Source organism: Hordeum vulgare, chromosome 1H (genome assembly GCF_904849725.1).
Source record: "Hordeum vulgare subsp. vulgare chromosome 1H, MorexV3_pseudomolecules_assembly, whole genome shotgun sequence".
Taxonomy (NCBI): domain Eukaryota; kingdom Viridiplantae; phylum Streptophyta; class Magnoliopsida; order Poales; family Poaceae; genus Hordeum; species Hordeum vulgare.
In genome coordinates this window covers 511258430-511278445 of record NC_058518.1, presented here as the reverse complement: position 1 = coordinate 511278445, position 20016 = coordinate 511258430, and the positions used below count along the sequence as shown (strand labels likewise).

The 20016-nt window shown below is 38.0% G+C and overlaps 3 protein-coding genes and 1 pseudogene across 3 annotated transcripts; all 4 read left to right on the top strand.

Annotated features, from left to right (window-relative positions):
• The first annotated feature begins 2846 nt into the window (after positions 1-2846).
• Positions 2847-3591, top strand: LOC123421177. The gene has a single exon (XM_045107502.1). It carries the CDS (start codon positions 2901-2903, stop codon positions 3465-3467), a length of 567 nt encoding a protein of 188 aa, XP_044963437.1. The 5' UTR covers positions 2847-2900; the 3' UTR covers positions 3468-3591.
• Positions 3592-7542: 3951 nt separating this feature from the next.
• LOC123421163 lies at positions 7543-8332 on the top strand. The gene has a single exon (XM_045107497.1). The coding sequence runs from the start codon at positions 7619-7621 to the stop codon at positions 8183-8185; it is 567 nt and encodes a 188-aa protein (XP_044963432.1). The 5' UTR covers positions 7543-7618; the 3' UTR covers positions 8186-8332.
• A 3932-nt stretch (positions 8333-12264) lies between these two features.
• LOC123421147 lies at positions 12265-13203 on the top strand. Its single transcript, XM_045107496.1, has one exon. The coding sequence runs from the start codon at positions 12341-12343 to the stop codon at positions 12905-12907; it is 567 nt and encodes a 188-aa protein (XP_044963431.1). The 5' UTR covers positions 12265-12340; the 3' UTR covers positions 12908-13203.
• A 3865-nt stretch (positions 13204-17068) lies between these two features.
• LOC123421131 lies at positions 17069-17634 on the top strand (annotated as a pseudogene).
• Positions 17635-20016: the final 2382 nt, after the last annotated feature.

Genomic DNA, 20016 nt, shown 5'->3' with positions numbered 1-20016 from the left:
TCAATCTAGCATAGTCAATATCTTTAAATACGTAAATCGAAATTCGACAATTAATATATCCATTATTATCAGAAAAATGTGAGGAATCCAAATATGACATAATTTTTTCAGTTTTAAATAAAATTATTATTTTGTTTTTTCTCAAAAAAAATCTTTTTTTTGAAATAACTTTTTTTACATTTTGAATTTTGAGCATCTCACACAGCTTCACCGGACAAACCCCGGTCAAATTGAGTCCTACTTTTTCTCTAGTTTTTTTGATATATTAAACTTTTTTTTTGATGTCGTATGCAAAAGTTACGATCGTTTTACAATTTTCCCTTTTTTTTGCAAAAACGGTCAAAATTTATATTTTAAAATTTCTATACCAACTAGCCACTAAAACTTGACTAATCTCAAAGGTTTTTTTTTAGATTTTATCATTTTTGTTTATTTTCTACAAAATTAAAATGGCGGTCCACTAGGGGGGAGGAGAGTTTGAAAATTTCAGAACCCCTTTAGCCAAGAGTCCAATCATATTATCGACTACATCCGCTAGCACCGTCCTAGAGTCACAACTAAGGTTAACCAAGCCAAAGTTAACCCTCTCTAACTTCATTTGCTATTTTTCATGCTTTTAATGATTTTTTTCAGCTAAATGACCCTCAAATTGAAAAGCTCTACTAATGAACTCTGAAAATGTTGAAACTTGGCATGTTATCATCATTCCACCCACATAGCTTGTGCTAAAAAGTTGAGAGGGTTCGGCAAAAACTGGATGCACTTCGTGTACAAACTAGACCATCTCCTTCGAAGTATCAAGGTTTCAAACGAAAACCCATCATTTTTTTACTTATTTCAACTCGAGACTTTTTGTGCATTTTGTGCATTCAACATGCACCATTCAAAACCACATCCTAAAATTTCAACCCTTTATACCTTCATTTGCTATTTTTCATGCATTTAATGATTTTTTGACCTAAATGACCTTGAAATTGAAAAGCCTGACAAATGAACACTGAAAAGGTTGAAACTTGGCATGGTATCATCATCTCAGCCACATAGCATGTGCTAAAAAGTTGAGAGGGTTACGACAAAAACTGGATGCACTTCGTGTACAAAACGGACAATCTCTTTCGAAGTATCAGGGTTTTGAACGAAAACTCATCTCTTACAAAGGGATTTCATTTTTTTTTGAACTTATTTGAACTCCATACTTTTTGTGTGTCCAAAGTGCACCATTCAAAGGCACATCATAAATTTTCAACAATTTCTGACTTCAGTTGATATTTTTCATGCATTTCATTATTTTTTTGAGCTAATTAGCCCTGAAATTAAAAAGCACTACAAATGAACTCTGAAAAGGCTGAAACTTGTCATGGTATAATTATTTCACCCACCTCGCATGTGCTATAAAGTTGAGAGGGTTATGGCAAAAACTGGATGCACTTCGTGTACAAACTGGATCATCTCCTTCGAAGCATCGAGGTTTCACACGAAAACCCATCTGCTACAAAGGCATTTTTTTTAATTATTTCAAATCCAGACTTTTTGTGCATTAAATATGCACCATACTACAACATGTTAAAATCTATAGAAAAACTAACTAAAAATAATAAAAAACAACAATTAAATGACTAAAACCACTATATAAGCAAAACAGTATTGTTTTAATTAAATTCCTAATTTAAATCATTCTAAAAATAACCAAATAAATCTTACTATGACAACAATCTAACACATGACTGGGAGCAAAAAGAATTAAATTTAAAAATATTTTTGTAATCTCAAATTATTCACAATCTGGGTTTGAAGCAAATTTAAACAAATTCAAATTTAAACCATTCAAATTTGAAAACTAATGGCACAAACAGAAACTAGAATTTTTTTTTGAATATAATGCAAAAATAATCACTCAAAAACATCAAATATCCTAAAGGATATAAGCAATTTAAAATAGAAACTACAAAGAGAAAACAAATTTAAAAACAGAACCGAGACTAAAGCCTCCAAATCCTTTAGTCCCGGTTCGAGACACGAACCGGGACTAAAGGTCCCATTTGAACCGGGACTAATGCCCGACTCACGCCCTTGTCGCTCGAACCGGGACTATTGCTAACATTAGTCCCGGTTCGTAACGGAACCGGGACTAATGTGTAAATCGAGCTGGGATGATCGAAAGCCCTGTTTTCTACTAGTTTCTACTATAATTACTGCACGGGGTCTAGTTTATATATATTTTTTGAGGCAACTCGATCGAGGGGGTCTAGTAAAAAGCCAGACTCGGCTGGGTGGCTATGGGACACTTGAAACCGGGATGGAGGGAGCGGTATTCTGTCTGCTTTCTAAACATAGACATAGGGTATGGTCAGCCGGCTAGCCAGAGTTTGTGTTGAACTAAAACATACTCCCTCCGTCGCAAAATAAGTGTCGCTGTTCTAGTACAAAATTTATACTAACTAAGTACTAAATTTGAGTTACTTATTTTGGGACAGGGGGAGTACTTACTACTGTATATAGCAAAGGATGAAGGAGACCAACAATTATGCCAATCTAAGCACTCTTGTGTGAATCTATATTAGGTAGGGAGAACAAGTCGATGGATCCATGGCCACAACTTTAATTTATTTTTGAATGAATGAATGTTATGGCCATGGCTTAATTAGGTACGCGTAGGTGTAGCTCCTCCTCAACTGCATGCCGAGCTACTAAAATTAGGCGTCCAAAAGCAAGCAAGCAAGCAAGCATGCATCTATCTATCTAGTGTATGTGTATGTGTATGTGTATGTGGGTGTGTGTATGCATTGCATATATAACAAGGGGAAGGGGGACACCTAGAAGATATCCCATTTGCTTTCTCGCTGCAAGTGCGCACCCACCTGACCCTCTCCGTCCCATTCATCACCACCATCACCGTGGCAATGGTAATGTCGATGTTGCCTTACACCTACCCATTGGCTCTGCTCGTCGTCCTCGTCGTCCTCGGTGTTGCCGCCCCCCCTGCACTTGTCCGGTCGGACCCAGAGCCTGGGCCGAGCGTGGAAGCCATCAACGCCACATGTGCAACCGCTTCTTCCCAGGTATATTGCAGACAGTTGTTGTTAGACAACCTGGACGTGAGGACGCCGGAGGTGAAGGACGTGATCGGGATGTCGGTCCAAGTGGCGGCCAAGAAGGCGGCGGAGGCGGCCGCAGTCTACAAGGCCAACAAGAACCCCTCCAAGTGCATCGCGGGCTGCATCCACGACCTGGCCGTGCTGACCAAGATGATCGATGCAGTCCGGGACCCGGCGGTGCTCAAAACCGCCAAGGACGCGGGCTATGATGAGTTCGATTCCAGGAACAAGAAATGCGGAAATGATTGCACCATCGACATGTCAAACCAAGAACGCGCCGACCAGATGGCGTTCGTCTTTGCGGAAGGAGCTCTGCACGTCACCGATGACCTCTTGAAGAGGAGGGCCTTCTTCAACCAGAAAAAGGCATGAATGTTTCCAAGAAGAACACAACTCAAGGCCCAAGGATCATCTCAAGTCTGAAATCTGAAGAGGAGGATCGATGCATGCATGCATGCCGTGATCGATTTATTTTGCATTTTTTGATTTTTTATAACAATGGATCAATGCCAATTAATGTTTGCAAGAATCTTGCATGAATGGCCTTCGACCGCTCCATGGCTGCTTTCTAAATTGGAGCCCATCGGTTTCCACTTGTTTCTTGTAATAACTTAAATAGTGGCCACTGGATGCCGTGCGCGGGTTAGCATTTTATAAATAAAGTTCGACAATGGAAACATATTGTTTGAGTTATCTAAAAAACTTGGAACCAAATGTGAGCACACTCTGAAATATAAGACTTTTGTGAACATAGTTTTGTGTTAGGTATGCCGGATTAACAATTGTATATAAACATATGTGTTGTGCTTTTATCAATAACATGCTAACTATGCATGTCGTATTATACTTTTTTATGTACTCTTGGATTGCGACAAGTGACATACTGGGAGTTTTTCGTTTTTTCGTAGATCCGTTTATTCAAAATGTTTTATCTCTTTAATCGCGCATCCAAATCTCGAACCATTTTCACCATTGGATTTCTCGCGTAGAGATCGTTGAAACCAGATCCCATGTTGATAGGTTTTGACGAATAAAACCGGACAAATAAACCATCACTAGTAGGAAAAGGGGCTATAGCCTCGGTTCACGAACCGGGGCTAACAAAGCGGGACTAATGCTAGCCCCGGTTCGGACCCGAAGTGGGGCTAATAGTCCTCCACGTGGCGGGGCGAGGGGGAAAGGTATTAGTCCTCGTTCTAATTACCAACCGAGACTAAAGGCCCGGTGTGTTTATTTTGTATGACCCGAAAAGGTAGATTTTTTTTGACTTCTTTAGAAAAAAAATCCAAATTTGTTTTTTGAATATTTTTTGATTTGTTTTTATGGCACTCATTCCAAATCATCTAACTTCCCGGCTGGTCACCCATCCTGTCACTTTTTCAGCCCGAACATGCTTAACTTCGTAGTTCTATCGCCCCTAGTTTTCAAGTGTGCACTTGTTCGTTTTCGTGACAATAGTAAGCTATCAATCCTATTAAACCTTAGTTCTTGATGTCACATGATTTAATTTTTTAAAATCCAAATAATTATTAAAATAAACAAAGTAAGTAATAATAATACTGAATTTCATTGAAAATAAAATAAGTAATAATATTATTTTATTCGTTTTTCTGTCATTTATTCATTCAATCTAGCATAGTCAATATCTTTAAATACGTAAATCGAAATTCGACAATTAATATATCCATTATTATCAGAAAAATGTGAGGAATCCAAATATGACATAATTTTTTCAGTTTTAAATAAAATTATTATTTTGTTTTTTCTCAAAAAAAATCTTTTTTTTGAAATAACTTTTTTTACATTTTGAATTTTGAGCATCTCACACAGCTTCACCGGACAAACCCCGGTCAAATTGAGTCCTACTTTTTCTCTAGTTTTTTTGATATATTAAACTTTTTTTTGATGTCGTATGCAAAAGTTACGATCGTTTTACAATTTTCCCTTTTTTTTGCAAAAACGGTCAAAATTTATATTTTAAAATTTCTATACCAACTAGCCACTAAAACTTGACTAATCTCAAAGGTTTTTTTTAAGATTTTATCATTTTTGTTTATTTTCTACAAAATTAAAATGGCGGTCCACTAGGGGGGAGGAGAGTTTGAAAATTTCAGAACCCCTTTAGCCAAGAGTCCAATCATATTATCGACTACATCCGCTAGCACCGTCCTAGAGTCACAACTAAGGTTAACCAAGCCAAAGTTAACCCTCTCTAACTTCATTTGCTATTTTTCATGCTTTTAATGATTTTTTTCAGCTAAATGACCCTGAAATTGAAAAGCTCTACTAATGAACTCTGAAAATGTTGAAACTTGGCATGTTATCATCATTCCACCCACATAGCTTGTGCTAAAAAGTTGAGAGGGTTCGGCAAAAACTGGATGCACTTCGTGTACAAACTAGACCATCTCCTTCGAAGTATCAAGGTTTCAAACGAAAACCCATCATTTTTTTACTTATTTCAACTCGAGACTTTTTGTGCATTTTGTGCATTCAACATGCACCATTCAAAACCACATCCTAAAATTTCAACCCTTTATACCTTCATTTGCTATTTTTCATGCATTTAATGATTTTTTGACCTAAATGACCTTGAAATTGAAAAGCCTGACAAATGAACACTGAAAAGGTTGAAACTTGGCATGGTATCATCATCTCAGCCACATAGCATGTGCTAAAAAGTTGAGAGGGTTACGACAAAAACTGGATGCACTTCGTGTACAAAACGGACAATCTCTTTCGAAGTATCAGGGTTTTGAACGAAAACTCATCTCTTACAAAGGGATTTCATTTTTTTTGAACTTATTTGAACTCCATACTTTTTGTGTGTCCAAAGTGCACCATTCAAAGGCACATCATAAATTTTCAACAATTTCTGACTTCAGTTGATATTTTTCATGCATTTCATTATTTTTGTTGAGCTAATTAGCCCTGAAATTAAAAAGCACTACAAATGAACTCTGAAAAGGCTGAAACTTGTCATGGTATAATTATTTCACCCACCTGGCATGTGCTATAAAGTTGAGAGGGTTATGGCAAAAACTGGATGCACTTCGTGTACAAACTGGATCATCTCCTTCGAAGCATCGAGGTTTCACACGAAAACCCATCTGCTACAAAGGCATTTTTTTTAATTATTTCAAATCCAGACTTTTTGTGCATTAAATATGCACCATACTACAACATGTTAAAATCTATAGAAAAACTAACTAAAAATAATAAAAAACAAGAATTAAATGACTAAAACCACTATATAAGCAAAACAGTATTGTTTTAATTAAATTCCTAATTTAAATCATTCTAAAAATAACCAAATAAATCTTACTATGACAACAATCTAACACATGACTGGGAGCAAAAAGAATTAAATTTAAAAATATTTTTGTAATCTCAAATTATTCACAATCTGGGTTTGAAGCAAATTTAAACAAATTCAAATTTAAACCATTCAAATTTGAAAACTAATGGCACAAACAGAAACTAGAATTTTTTTTGAATATAATGCAAAAATAATCACTCAAAAACATCAAATATCCTAAAAGATATAAGCAATTTAAAATAGAAACTACAAAGAGAAAACAAATTTAAAAACAGAACCGAGACTAAAGCCTCCAAATCCTTTAGTCCCGGTTCGAGACACGAACCGGGACTAAAGGTCCCATTTGAACCGGGACTAATGCCCGACTCACGCCCTTGTCGCTGGAACCGGGACTATTGCTAACATTAGTCCCGGTTCGTAACGGAACCGGGACTAATGTGTAAATCGAGCTGGGATGATCGAAAGCCCTGTTTTCTACTAGTTTCTACTATAATTACTGCACGGGGTCTAGTTTATATATATATTTTGAGGCAACTCGATCGAGGGGGTCTAGTAAAAAGCCAGACTCGGCTGGGTGGCTATGGGACACTAGAAACCGGGATGGAGGGAGCGGTATTCTGTCTGCTTTCTAAACATAGACATAGGGTATGGTCAGCCGGCTAGCCAGAGTTTGTGTTGAACTAAAACATACTCCCTCCGTCGCAAAATAAGTGTCGCTGTTCTAGTACAAAATTTATACTAACTAAGTACTAAATTTGAGTTACTTATTTTGGGACAGGGGGAGTACTTACTACTGTATATAGCAAAGGATGAAGGAGACCAACAATTATGCCAATCTAAGCACTCTTGTGTGAATCTATATTAGGTAGGGAGAACAAGTCGATGGATCCATGGCCACAACTTTAATTTATTTTTGAATGAATGAATGTTATGGCCATGGCTTAATTAGGTACGCGTAGGTGTAGCTCCTCCTCAACTGCATGCCGAGCTACTAAAATTAGGCGTCCAAAAGCAAGCAAGCAAGCAAGCATGCATCTATCTATCTAGTGTATGTGTATGTGTATGTGTATGTGGGTGTGTGTATGCATTGCATATATAACAAGGGGAAGGGGAACACCTAGAAGATATCCCATTTGCTTTCTCGCTGCAAGTGCGCACCCACCTGACCCTCTCCGTCCCATTCATCACCACCATCACCGTGGCAATGGTAATGTCGATGTTGCCTTACACCTACCCATTGGCTCTGCTCGTCGTCCTCGTCGTCCTCGGTGTTGCCGCCCCCCCTGCACTTGTCCGGTCGGACCCAGAGCCTGGGCCGAGCGTGGAAGCCATCAACGCCACATGTGCAACCGCTTCTTCCCAGGTATATTGCAGACAGTTGTTGTTAGACAACCTGGACGTGAGGACGCCGGAGGTGAAGGACGTGATCGGGATGTCGGTCCAAGTGGCGGCCAAGAAGGCGGCGGAGGCGGCCGCAGTCTACAAGGCCAACAAGAACCCCTCCAAGTGCATCGCGGGCTGCATCCACGACCTGGCCGTGCTCACCAAGATGATCGATGCAGTCCGGGACCCGGCGGTGCTCAAAACCGCCAAGGACGCGGGCTATGATGAGTTCGATTCCAGGAACAAGAAATGCGGAAATGATTGCACCATCGACATGTCAAACCAAGAACGCGCCGACCAGATGGCGTTCGTCTTTGCGGAAGGAGCTCTGCACGTCACCGATGACCTCTTGAAGAGGAGGGCCTTCTTCAACCAGAAAAAGGCATGAATGTTTCCAAGAAGAACACAACTCAAGGCCCAAGGATCATCTCAAGTCTGAAATCTGAAGAGGAGGATCGATGCATGCATGCATGCCGTGATCGATTTATTTTGCATTTTTTGATTTTTTATAACAATGGATCAATGCCAATTAATGTTTGCAAGAATCTTGCATGAATGGCCTTCGACCGCTCCATGGCTGCTTTCTAAATTGGAGCCCATCGGTTTCCACTTGTTTCTTGTAATAACTTAAATAGTGGCCACTGGATGCCGTGCGCGGGTTAGCATTTTATAAATAAAGTTCGACAATGGAAACATATTGTTTTAGTTATCTAAAAAACTTGGAACCAAATGTGAGCACACTCTGAAATATAAGACTTTTGTGAACATAGTTTTGTGTTAGGTATGCCGGATTAACAATTGTATATAACCATATGTGTTGTGCTTTTATCAATAACATGCTAACTATGCATGTCGTATTATACTTTTTTATGTACTCTTGGATTGCGACAAGTGACATACTGGGAGTTTTTCGTTTTTTCGTAGATCCGTTTATTCAAAATGTTTTATCTCTTTAATCGCGCATCCAAATCTCGAACCATTTTCACCATTGGATTTCTCGCGTAGAGATCGTTGAAACCAGATCCCATGTTGATAGGTTTTGACGAATAAAACCGGACAAATAAACCATCACTAGTAGGAAAAGGGGCTATAGCCCCGGTTCACGAACCGGGGCTAACAAAGCGGGACTAATGCTAGCCCCGGTTCGGACCCGAAGTGGGGCTAATAGTCCTCCACGTGGCGGGGGCGAGGGGGAAAGGTATTAGTCCTCGTTCTAATTACCAACCGGGACTAAAGGCCCGGTGTGTTTATTTTGTATGACCCGAAAAGGTAGATTTTTTTTGACTTCTTTAGAAAAAAAAATCCAAATTTGTTTTTTGAATATTTTTTGATTTGTTTTTATGGCACTCATTCCAAATCATCTAACTTCCCGGTTGGTCACCCATCCTGTCACTTTTTCAGCCCGAACATGCTTAACTTCGTAGTTCTATCGCCCCTAGTTTTCAAGTGTGCACTTGTTCGTTTTCGTGACAATAGTAAGCTATCAATCCTATTAAACCTTAGTTCTTGATGTCACATGATTTAATTTTTTAAAATCCAAATAATTATTAAAATAAACAAAGTAAGTAATAATAATATTGAATTTCATTGAAAATAAAATAAGTAATAATATTATTTTATTCGTTTTTTTGTCATTTATTCATTCAATCTAGCATAGTCAATATCTTTAAATACGTAAATCGAAATTCGACAATTAATATATCCATTATTATCAGAAAAATGTGAGGAATCCAAATATGACATAATTTTTTCAGTTTTAAATAAAATTATTATTTTGTTTTTTCTCAAAAAAAATCTTTTTTTTGAAATAACTTTTTTTACATTTTGAATTTTGAGCATCTCACACAGCTTCACCGTACAAACCCCGGTCAAATTGAGTCCTACTTTTTCTCTAGTTTTTTTGATATATTAAACTTTTTTTTTGATGTCGTATGCAAAAGTTACGATCGTTTTACAATTTTCCCTTTTTTTTGCAAAAACGGTCAAAATTTATATTTTAAAATTTCTATACCAACTAGCCACTAAAACTTGACTAATCTCAAAGGTTTTTTTTTAGATTTTATCATTTTTGTTTATTTTCTACAAAATTAAAATGGCGGTCCACTAGGGGGGAGGAGAGTTTGAAAATTTCAGAACCCCTTTAGCCAAGAGTCCAATCATATTATCGACTACATCCGCTAGCACCGTCCTAGAGTCACAACTAAGGTTAACCAAGCCAAAGTTAACCCTCTCTAACTTCATTTGCTATTTTTCATGCTTTTAATGATTTTTTTCAGCTAAATGACCCTGAAATTGAAAAGCTCTACTAATGAACTCTGAAAATGTTGAAACTTGGCATGTTATCATCATTCCACCCACATAGCTTGTGCTAAAAAGTTGAGAGGGTTCGGCAAAAACTGGATGCACTTCGTGTACAAACTAGACCATCTCCTTCGAAGTATCAAGGTTTCAAACGAAAACCCATCATTTTTTTACTTATTTCAACTCGAGACTTTTTGTGCATTTTGTGCATTCAACATGCACCATTCAAAACCACATCCTAAAATTTCAACCCTTTATACCTTCATTTGCTATTTTTCATGCATTTAATGATTTTTTGACCTAAATGACCTTGAAATTGAAAAGCCTGACAAATGAACACTGAAAAGGTTGAAACTTGGCATGGTATCATCATCTCAGCCACATAGCATGTGCTAAAAAGTTGAGAGGGTTACGACAAAAACTGGATGCACTTCGTGTACAAAACGGACAATCTCTTTCGAAGTATCAGGGTTTTGAACGAAAACTCATCTCTTACAAAGGGATTTCATTTTTTTTTGAACTTATTTGAACTCCATACTTTTTGTGTGTCCAAAGTGCACCATTCAAAGGCACATCATAAATTTTCAACAATTTCTGACTTCAGTTGATATTTTTCATGCATTTCATTATTTTTTTGAGCTAATTAGCCCTGAAATTAAAAAGCACTACAAATGAACTCTGAAAAGGCTGAAACTTGTCATGGTATAATTATTTCACCCACCTGGCATGTGCTATAAAATTGAGAGGGTTATGGCAAAAACTGGATGCACTTCGTGTACAAACTGGATCATCTCCTTCGAAGCATCGAGGTTTCACACGAAAACCCATCTGCTACAAAGGCATTTTTTTTAATTATTTCAAATCCAGACTTTTTGTGCATTAAATATGCACCATACTACAACATGTTAAAATCTACAGAAAAACTAACTAAAAATAATAAAAAACAACAATTAAATGACTAAAACCACTATATAAGCAAAACAGTATTGTTTTAATTAAATTCCTAATTTAAATCATTCTAAAAATAACCAAATAAATCTTACTGTGACAACAATCTAACACATGACTGGGAGCAAAAAGAATTAAATTTAAAAATATTTTTGTAATCTCAAATTATTCACAATCTGGGTTTGAAGCAAATTTAAACAAATTCAAATTTAAACCATTCAAATTTGAAAACTAATGGCACAAACAGAAACTAGAATTTTTTTTTGAATATAATGCAAAAATAATCACTCAAAAACATCAAATATCCTAAAAGATATAAGCAATTTAAAATAGAAACTACAAAGAGAAAACAAATTTAAAAACAGAACCGAGACTAAAGCCTCCAAATCCTTTAGTCCCGGTTCGAGACACGAACCGGGACTAAAGGTCCCATTTGAACCGGGACTAATGCCCGACTCACGCCCTTGTCGCTCGAACCGGGACTATTGCTAACATTAGTCCCGGTTCGTAACGGAACCGGGACTAATGTGTAAATCGAGCTGGGATGATCGAAAGCCCTGTTTTCTACTAGTTTCTACTATAATTACTGCACGGGGTCTAGTTTATATATATTTTTTGAGGCAACTCGATCGAGGGGGTCTAGTAAAAAGCCAGACTCGGCTGGGTGGCTATGGGACACTTGAAACCGGGATGGAGGGAGCGGTATTCTGTCTGCTTTCTAAACATAGACATAGGGTATGGTCAGCCGGCTAGCCAGAGTTTGTGTTGAACTAAAACATACTCCCTCCGTCGCAAAATAAGTGTCGCTGTTCTAGTACAAAATTTATACTAACTAAGTACTAAATTTGAGTTACTTATTTTGGGACAGGGGGAGTACTTACTACTGTATATAGCAAAGGATGAAGGAGACCAACAATTATGCCAATCTAAGCACTCTTGTGTGAATCTATATTAGGTAGGGAGAACAAGTCGATGGATCCATGGCCACAACTTTAATTTATTTTTGAATGAATGAATGTTATGGCCATGGCTTAATTAGGTACGCGTAGGTGTAGCTCCTCCTCAACTGCATGCCGAGCTACTAAAATTAGGCGTCCAAAAGCAAGCAAGCAAGCAAGCATGCATCTATCTATCTAGTGTATGTGTATGTGTATGTGTATGTGGGTGTGTGTATGCATTGCATATATAACAAGGGGAAGGGGGACACCTAGCAGATATCCCATTTGCTTTCTCGCTGCAAGTGCGCACCCACCTGACCCTCTCCGTCCCATTCATCACCACCATCACCGTGGCAATGGTAATGTCGATGTTGCCTTACACCTACCCATTGGCTCTGCTCGTCGTCCTCGTCGTCCTCGGTGTTGCCGCCCCCCCTGCACTTGTCCGGTCGGACCCAGAGCCTGGGCCGAGCGTGGAAGCCATCAACGCCACATGTGCAACCGCTTCTTCCCAGGTATATTGCAGACAGTTGTTGTTAGACAACCTGGACGTGAGGACGCCGGAGGTGAAGGACGTGATCGGGATGTCGGTCCAAGTGGCGGCCAAGAAGGCGGCGGAGGCGGCCGCAGTCTACAAGGCCAACAAGAACCCCTCCAAGTGCATCGCGGGCTGCATCCACGACCTGGCCGTGCTCACCAAGATGATCGATGCAGTCCGGGACCCGGCGGTGCTCAAAACCGCCAAGGACGCGGGCTATGATGAGTTCGATTCCAGGAACAAGAAATGCGGAAATGATTGCACCATCGACATGTCAAACCAAGAACGCGCCGACCAGATGGCGTTCGTCTTTGCGGAAGGAGCTCTGCACGTCACCGATGACCTCTTGAAGAGGAGGGCCTTCTTCAACCAGAAAAAGGCATGAATGTTTCCAAGAAGAACACAACTCAAGGCCCAAGGATCATCTCAAGTCTGAAATCTGAAGAGGAGGATCGATGCATGCATGCATGCCGTGATCGATTTATTTTGCATTTTTTGATTTTTTATAACAATGGATCAATGCCAATTAATGTTTGCAAGAATCTTGCATGAATGGCCTTCGACCGCTCCATGGCTGCTTTCTAAATTGGAGCCCATCGGTTTCCACTTGTTTCTTGTAATAACTTAAATAGTGGCCACTGGATGCCGTGCGCGGGTTAGCATTTTATAAATAAAGTTCGACAATGGAAACATATTGTTTGAGTTATCTAAAAAACTTGGAACCAAATGTGAGCACACTCTGAAATATAAGACTTTTGTGAACATAGTTTTGTGTTAGGTATGCCGGATTAACAATTGTATATAAACATATGTGTTGTGCTTTTATCAATAACATGCTAACTATGCATGTCGTATTATACTTTTTTATGTACTCTTGGATTGCGACAAGTGACATACTGGGAGTTTTTCGTTTTTTCGTAGATCCGTTTATTCAAAATGTTTTATCTCTTTAATCGCGCATCCAAATCTCGAACCATTTTCACCATTGGATTTCTCGCGTAGAGATCGTTGAAACCAGATCCCATGTTGATAGGTTTTGACGAATAAAACCGGACAAATAAACCATCACTAGTAGGAAAAGGGGCTATAGCCTCGGTTCACGAACCGGGGCTAACAAAGCGGGACTAATGCTAGCCCCGGTTCGGACCCGAAGTGGGGCTAATAGTCCTCCACGTGGCGGGGCGAGGGGGAAAGGTATTAGTCCTCGTTCTAATTACCAACCGAGACTAAAGGCCCGGTGTGTTTATTTTGTATGACCCGAAAAGGTAGATTTTTTTTGACTTCTTTAGAAAAAAAATCCAAATTTGTTTTTTGAATATTTTTTGATTTGTTTTTATGGCACTCATTCCAAATCATCTAACTTCCCGGCTGGTCACCCATCCTGTCACTTTTTCAGCCCGAACATGCTTAACTTCGTAGTTCTATCGCCCCTAGTTTTCAAGTGTGCACTTGTTCGTTTTCGTGACAATAGTAAGCTATCAATCCTATTAAACCTTAGTTCTTGATGTCACATGATTTAATTTTTTAAAATCCAAATAATTATTAAAATAAACAAAGTAAGTAATAATAATACTGAATTTCATTGAAAATAAAATAAGTAATAATATTATTTTATTCGTCTTTTTGTCATTTATTCATTCAATCTAGCATAGTCAATATCTTTAAATACGTAAATCGAAATTCGACAATTAATATATCCATTATTATCAGAAAAATGTGAGGAATCCAAATATGACATAATTTTTTCAGTTTTAAATAAAATTATTATTTTGTTTTTTCTCAAAAAAAATCTTTTTTTGAAAATAACTTTTTTTACATTTTGAATTTTGAGCATCTCACACAGCTTCACCGGACAAACCCCGGTAAAATTGAGTCCTACTTTTTCTCTAGTTTTTTTGATATATTAAACTTTTTTTTGATGTCGTATGCAAAAGTTACGATCGTTTTACAATTTTCCCTTTTTTTTGCAAAAACGGTCAAAATTTATATTTTAAAATTTCTATACCAACTAGCCACTAAAACTTGACTAATCTCAAAGGTTTTTTTTTAGATTTTATCATTTTTGTTTATTTTCTACAAAATTAAAATGGCGGTCCACTAGGGGGGAGGAGAGTTTGAAAATTTCAGAACCCCTTTAGCCAAGAGTCCAATCATATTATCGACTACATCCGCTAGCACCGTCCTAGAGTCACAACTAAGGTTAACCAAGCCAAAGTTAACCCTCTCTAACTTCATTTGCTATTTTTCATGCTTTTAATGATTTTTTTGAGATAAATGACCCTGAAATTGAAAAGCTCTACTAATGAACTCTGAAAATGTTGAAACTTGGCATGTTATCATCATTCCACCCACATAGCTTGTGCTAAAAAGTTGAGAGGGTTCGGCAAAAACTGGATGCACTTCGTGTACAAACTAGACCATCTCCTTCGAAGTATCAAGGTTTCAAACGAAAACCCATCATTTTTTTACTTATTTCAACTCGAGACTTTTTGTGCATTTTGTGCATTCAACATGCACCATTCAAAACCACATCCTAAAATTTCAACCCTTTATACCTTCATTTGCTATTTTTCATGCATTTAATGATTTTTTGACCTAAATGACCTTGAAATTGAAAAGCCTGACAAATGAACACTGAAAAGGTTGAAACTTGGCATGGTATCATCATCTCAGCCACATAGCATGTGCTAAAAAGTTGAGAGGGTTACGACAAAAACTGGATGCACTTCGTGTACAAAACGGACAATCTCTTTCGAAGTATCAGGGTTTTGAACGAAAACTCATCTCTTACAAAGGGATTTCATTTTTTTTTTGAACTTATTTGAACTCCATACTTTTTGTGTGTCCAAAGTGCACCATTCAAAGGCACATCATAAATTTTCAACAATTTCTGACTTCAGTTGATATTTTTCATGCATTTCATTATTTTTTTGAGCTAATTAGCCCTGAAATTAAAAAGCACTACAAATGAACTCTGAAAAGGCTGAAACTTGTCATGGTATAATTATTTCACCCACCTGGCATGTGCTATAAAATTGAGAGGGTTATGGCAAAAACTGGATGCACTTCGTGTACAAACTGGATCATCTCCTTCGAAGCATCGAGGTTTCACACGAAAACCCATCTGCTACAAAGGCATTTTTTTTAATTATTTCAAATCCAGACTTTTTGTGCATTAAATATGCACCATACTACAACATGTTAAAATCTACAGAAAAACTAACTAAAAATAATAAAAAACAACAATTAAATGACTAAAACCACTATATAAGCAAAACAGTATTGTTTTAATTAAATTCCTAATTTAAATCATTCTAAAAATAACCAAATAAATCTTACTGTGACAACAATCTAACACATGACTGGGAGCAAAAAGAATTAAATTTAAAAATATTTTTGTAATCTCAAATTATTCACAATCTGGGTTTGAAGCAAATTTAAACAAATTCAAATTTAAACCATTCAAATTTGAAAACTAATGGCACAAACAGAAACTAGAATTTTTTTTTGAATATAATGCAAAAATAATCACTCAAAAACATCAAATATCCTAAAAGATATAAGCAATTTAAAATAGAAACTACAAAGAGAAAACAAATTTAAAAACAGAACCGAGACTAAAGCCTCCAAATCCTTTAGTCCCGGTTCGAGACACGAACCGGGACTAAAGGTCCCATTTGAACCGGGACTAATGCCCGACTCACGCCCTTGTCGCTCGAACCGGGACTATTGCTAACATTAGTCCCGGTTCGTAACGGAACCGGGACTAATGTGTAAATCGAGCTGGGATGATCGAAAGCCCTGTTTTCTACTAGTTTCTACTATAATTACTGCACGGGGTCTAGTTTATATATATTTTTTGAGGCAACTCGATCGAGGGGGTCTAGTAAAAAGCCAGACTCGGCTGGGTGGCTATGGGACACTTGAAACCGGGATGGAGGGAGCGGTATTCTGTCTGTTTTCTAAACATAGACATAGGGTATGGTCAGCCGGCTAGCCGGAGTTTGTGTTGAACTAAAACATACTCCCTCCGTCGCAAAATAAGTGTCGTTGTTCAATTATAAAATTTGTACTAACTTAGTACTAAATTTGAGTTACTTATTATGGGACAGAGGGAGTACTTACTACTGTATACAGCAAAGGATGAAGGAGACTAACAATTATGCCAATCTAAGCACTCTTGTGTGAATCTATATTAGGTAGGGAGAACAAGTTGATGGATCCATGGCCACAACTTTAATTTATTTTTGAATGAACGAATGTTATGGCCACGGCTTAATTAGGTACGCGTAGGTGTAGCTCCTCCTCAACTGCATGCCGAGCTACTAAAATTAGGCGTCCAAAAGCAAGCAAGCAAGCATGCATGCATCTATCTATCTAGTGTACGTGTATGTGTATGTGTATGTGTATGTGTGTGTGTGTGTGTGCATTGCATATATAACAAGGGGAAGGGGAACACCTGGAAGATATCCCATTTGCTTTCTCGCTGCAAGTGCGCACCCACCTGACCCTCTCCGTCCCATTCATCACCACCATCACCGTGGCAATGGTAATGTCGCTGCTGCCTTACACCTACCCATTGGCTCTGCTCGTCGTCGTCGTCGTCCTCGGTGTTGCCGCCCCACTGCACTTGTCCGGTCGGACCCAGAGCCTGGGCCGAGCGTGGAAGCCATCAACGCCACATGTGCAACCGCTTCTTCCCAGGTATATTGCAGACAGTTGTTGTTAGACAACCTGGACGTGAGGACGCCGGAGGTGAAGGACGTGATCGGGATGTCGGTCCAAGTGGCGGCCAAGAAGGCGGCGAAGGCGGCCGCAGTCTACAAGGCCACCAAGAACCCCTCCAAGTGCATCGCGGGCTGCATCCACGACCTGGCCGTGCTCACCAAGATGATCGATGCACTCCGGGACCCGGCGGTGCTCAAAACCGCCAAGGACGCGGGCTATGATGAGTTCGATTCCAGGAAGAAGAAATGCGGAAATGACTGCACCATCGACATGTCAAACCAAGAACGCGCCGACCAGATGGTGTTCGTCTTTGCGGAAGGAGCTCTGCACGTCATCGATGACCTCTTGAAGAGGAGGGCCTTCTTCAACCAGAAAAAGGCATGAATGTTTCCAAGAATAACACAACTCAAGGCCCAAGGATCATCTCAAGTCTGAACTCTTAAGAGGAGGATCGATGCATGCATGCATGCCGTGATCGATTTATTTTGCATTTTTTGATTTTTTTTTTTTATAACAATGGATCAATGCCAATTAATGTTTGCAAGAATCTTGCATGAATGGCCTTCGACCGCTCCATGGCTGCTTGCTAAATTGGAAACCATCAGTTTCCACTTTTTCTTGTAATAACTTAAATAGTGGCCACTGGATGCCGTGCGCGGGTTAGCATTTTATAAATAAAGTTCGACAATGGGAGCATACTGTTTGAGTTATCTAAAAAAGTTGGAACCAAATGTGAGCACACTTTGTAATATAAGACTTTTGTAAACATAGTTTTGTGTTAGGTATGCCGGATTAACAATTGTATATAAACATATGTTATGTGCTTTTATCAATAACATGCTAATTATGCATGTCGTATTATACTTTTTTATGTACTCTTGGATTGCGATAAGTGACATACTGGGAGTTTTCCGTTTTTTCGTAGATCAGTTTATTCAAAATGTTTTATCTCTTTAACCGCGCATCCAAATCTCGAACCATTTTCACCGTTGGATTTCTCGCGTAGAGATTGTTGGAACCAGATTCCATGTTGATAGGTTTTGACGAATAAAACCGGACAAATAAACCATCACTAGTAGGAAAAGGGGCTATAGCCCCGGTTCACGAACCGGGGCTAACAAAGCGGGACTAATGCTAGCCCCCGTTCGGACCCGAAGTGGGACTAATAGTCCTCCAAGTGGCAGGGGGCGAGGGGGGAGGGGTATTAGTCCTGGTTCTAATTACCAACCGGGACTAAAGTCCCGGTGTGTTTATTTTGTATGACCCAAAAAGGTAGATTTTTTTTTTCTTTTTTATTTTTTTTGAATATTTTTTGGTTTGCTTTTATGGCACTCATTCCAAATCATCTAACTTCCCGGCTGGTCACCCATCCTGTCACTTTTTCAGCCCGAACACGCTTAACTTCCTAGTTCTATCGCCCTAGATTCCAAGTGTGCACTTGTTTGTTTTCCTGACAGTAGTAGCTGTTTATGATTTTTCTACTTTTTTAAACTCATAACTTTTTGATATGTTATTCTTTTGAAATCAAATATGTATGTGCGTTGCAACGGGAAAAACTATTAGATTATGCAGGTGTGGTAGATATAAAAAAGTATGAATCAAATGCAATAATGACATAAGGATTTTTGAAATGTCATTTCAAAAAGTATATCTGAGTGATTTTATGATGAGATAAGGCACTTTTAAAATGTAATTTCAAAAACTAAAAATATGATGCTCATCCCAATTTGATTTGTTAAGGGGTCACAACATAATATTTTGTTGTTGAGCAAACTTCATTTACGAACCCTGCCTGAGCTATACAGAATGATGTGCCTCGTCTTAACATAGCGTAACGGTGTTTACCATAACCAGTATTCTGGTACGAGAATAAACGTAATTGTGTACAAAACTAACACATAAAAAGTTATGTAAATTTTGTTGGGGCTCAACAGTTGTACAAAACACGGAAACCCGTTTTTACCCAACGCTGGGGACTAAATAAATCGCAAAACCACCTCGAGAGATCTCCTAATAAAATATTTATGTAAGCGACAGTTAGTTTTGTTCATTATTTATAGATGTGTTTTAATCTTTGTGAACATTTCGTAAAAATTGATGGAGATGTTATTCAAATTCCTGAATATGCTTTGAATATTGGATAATTTTTAAAAACCATGAACATTCTTTATTTAATGAAAATTTATTTGAAATTGTGATTTTTTTAATAATGTGTGAGCAATTTCTGAACTCGTGAACTTTTTATGATTTTCCGAATATTTTTCTGAATCCACAAACGGTTTATCATTTTCCTACTTTTTTTAGAACTCGCAACTTTTTGCTATGTGAGGGTCTAAATAAAATCATGAAACGACCTTTACAGATCTCCTAATAAAACCTTTACGTAAGCGACAGTTTATATTGTTCATTATTTATGGATGTGTATTAATTTATGTGAAGATTTTCTAAAAGATGATGGACAAGATATTCAAATTCATGAATATGTTTTGAATACTGGATAATTTTTACAAAAATCATGATCATTTTTTATTCCATTACAATTTATTTGAAATCGTGATTTGTTTTATAATATGTGAGCAATTTTTGAATTCATGAACATTTAATGCATTTCCGAATATTTTTTAAATACGCAGACAGCCTATGATTTTTCTACATTTTTTAAACTCATAACTTTTTGATATTTTTTCTTTTGAAATCTGGAATTAATTAAGAGAAGAAAAAACCAAAAAACAAAACAAGGGGCGCTCCGACTTGCACATGCGCCGG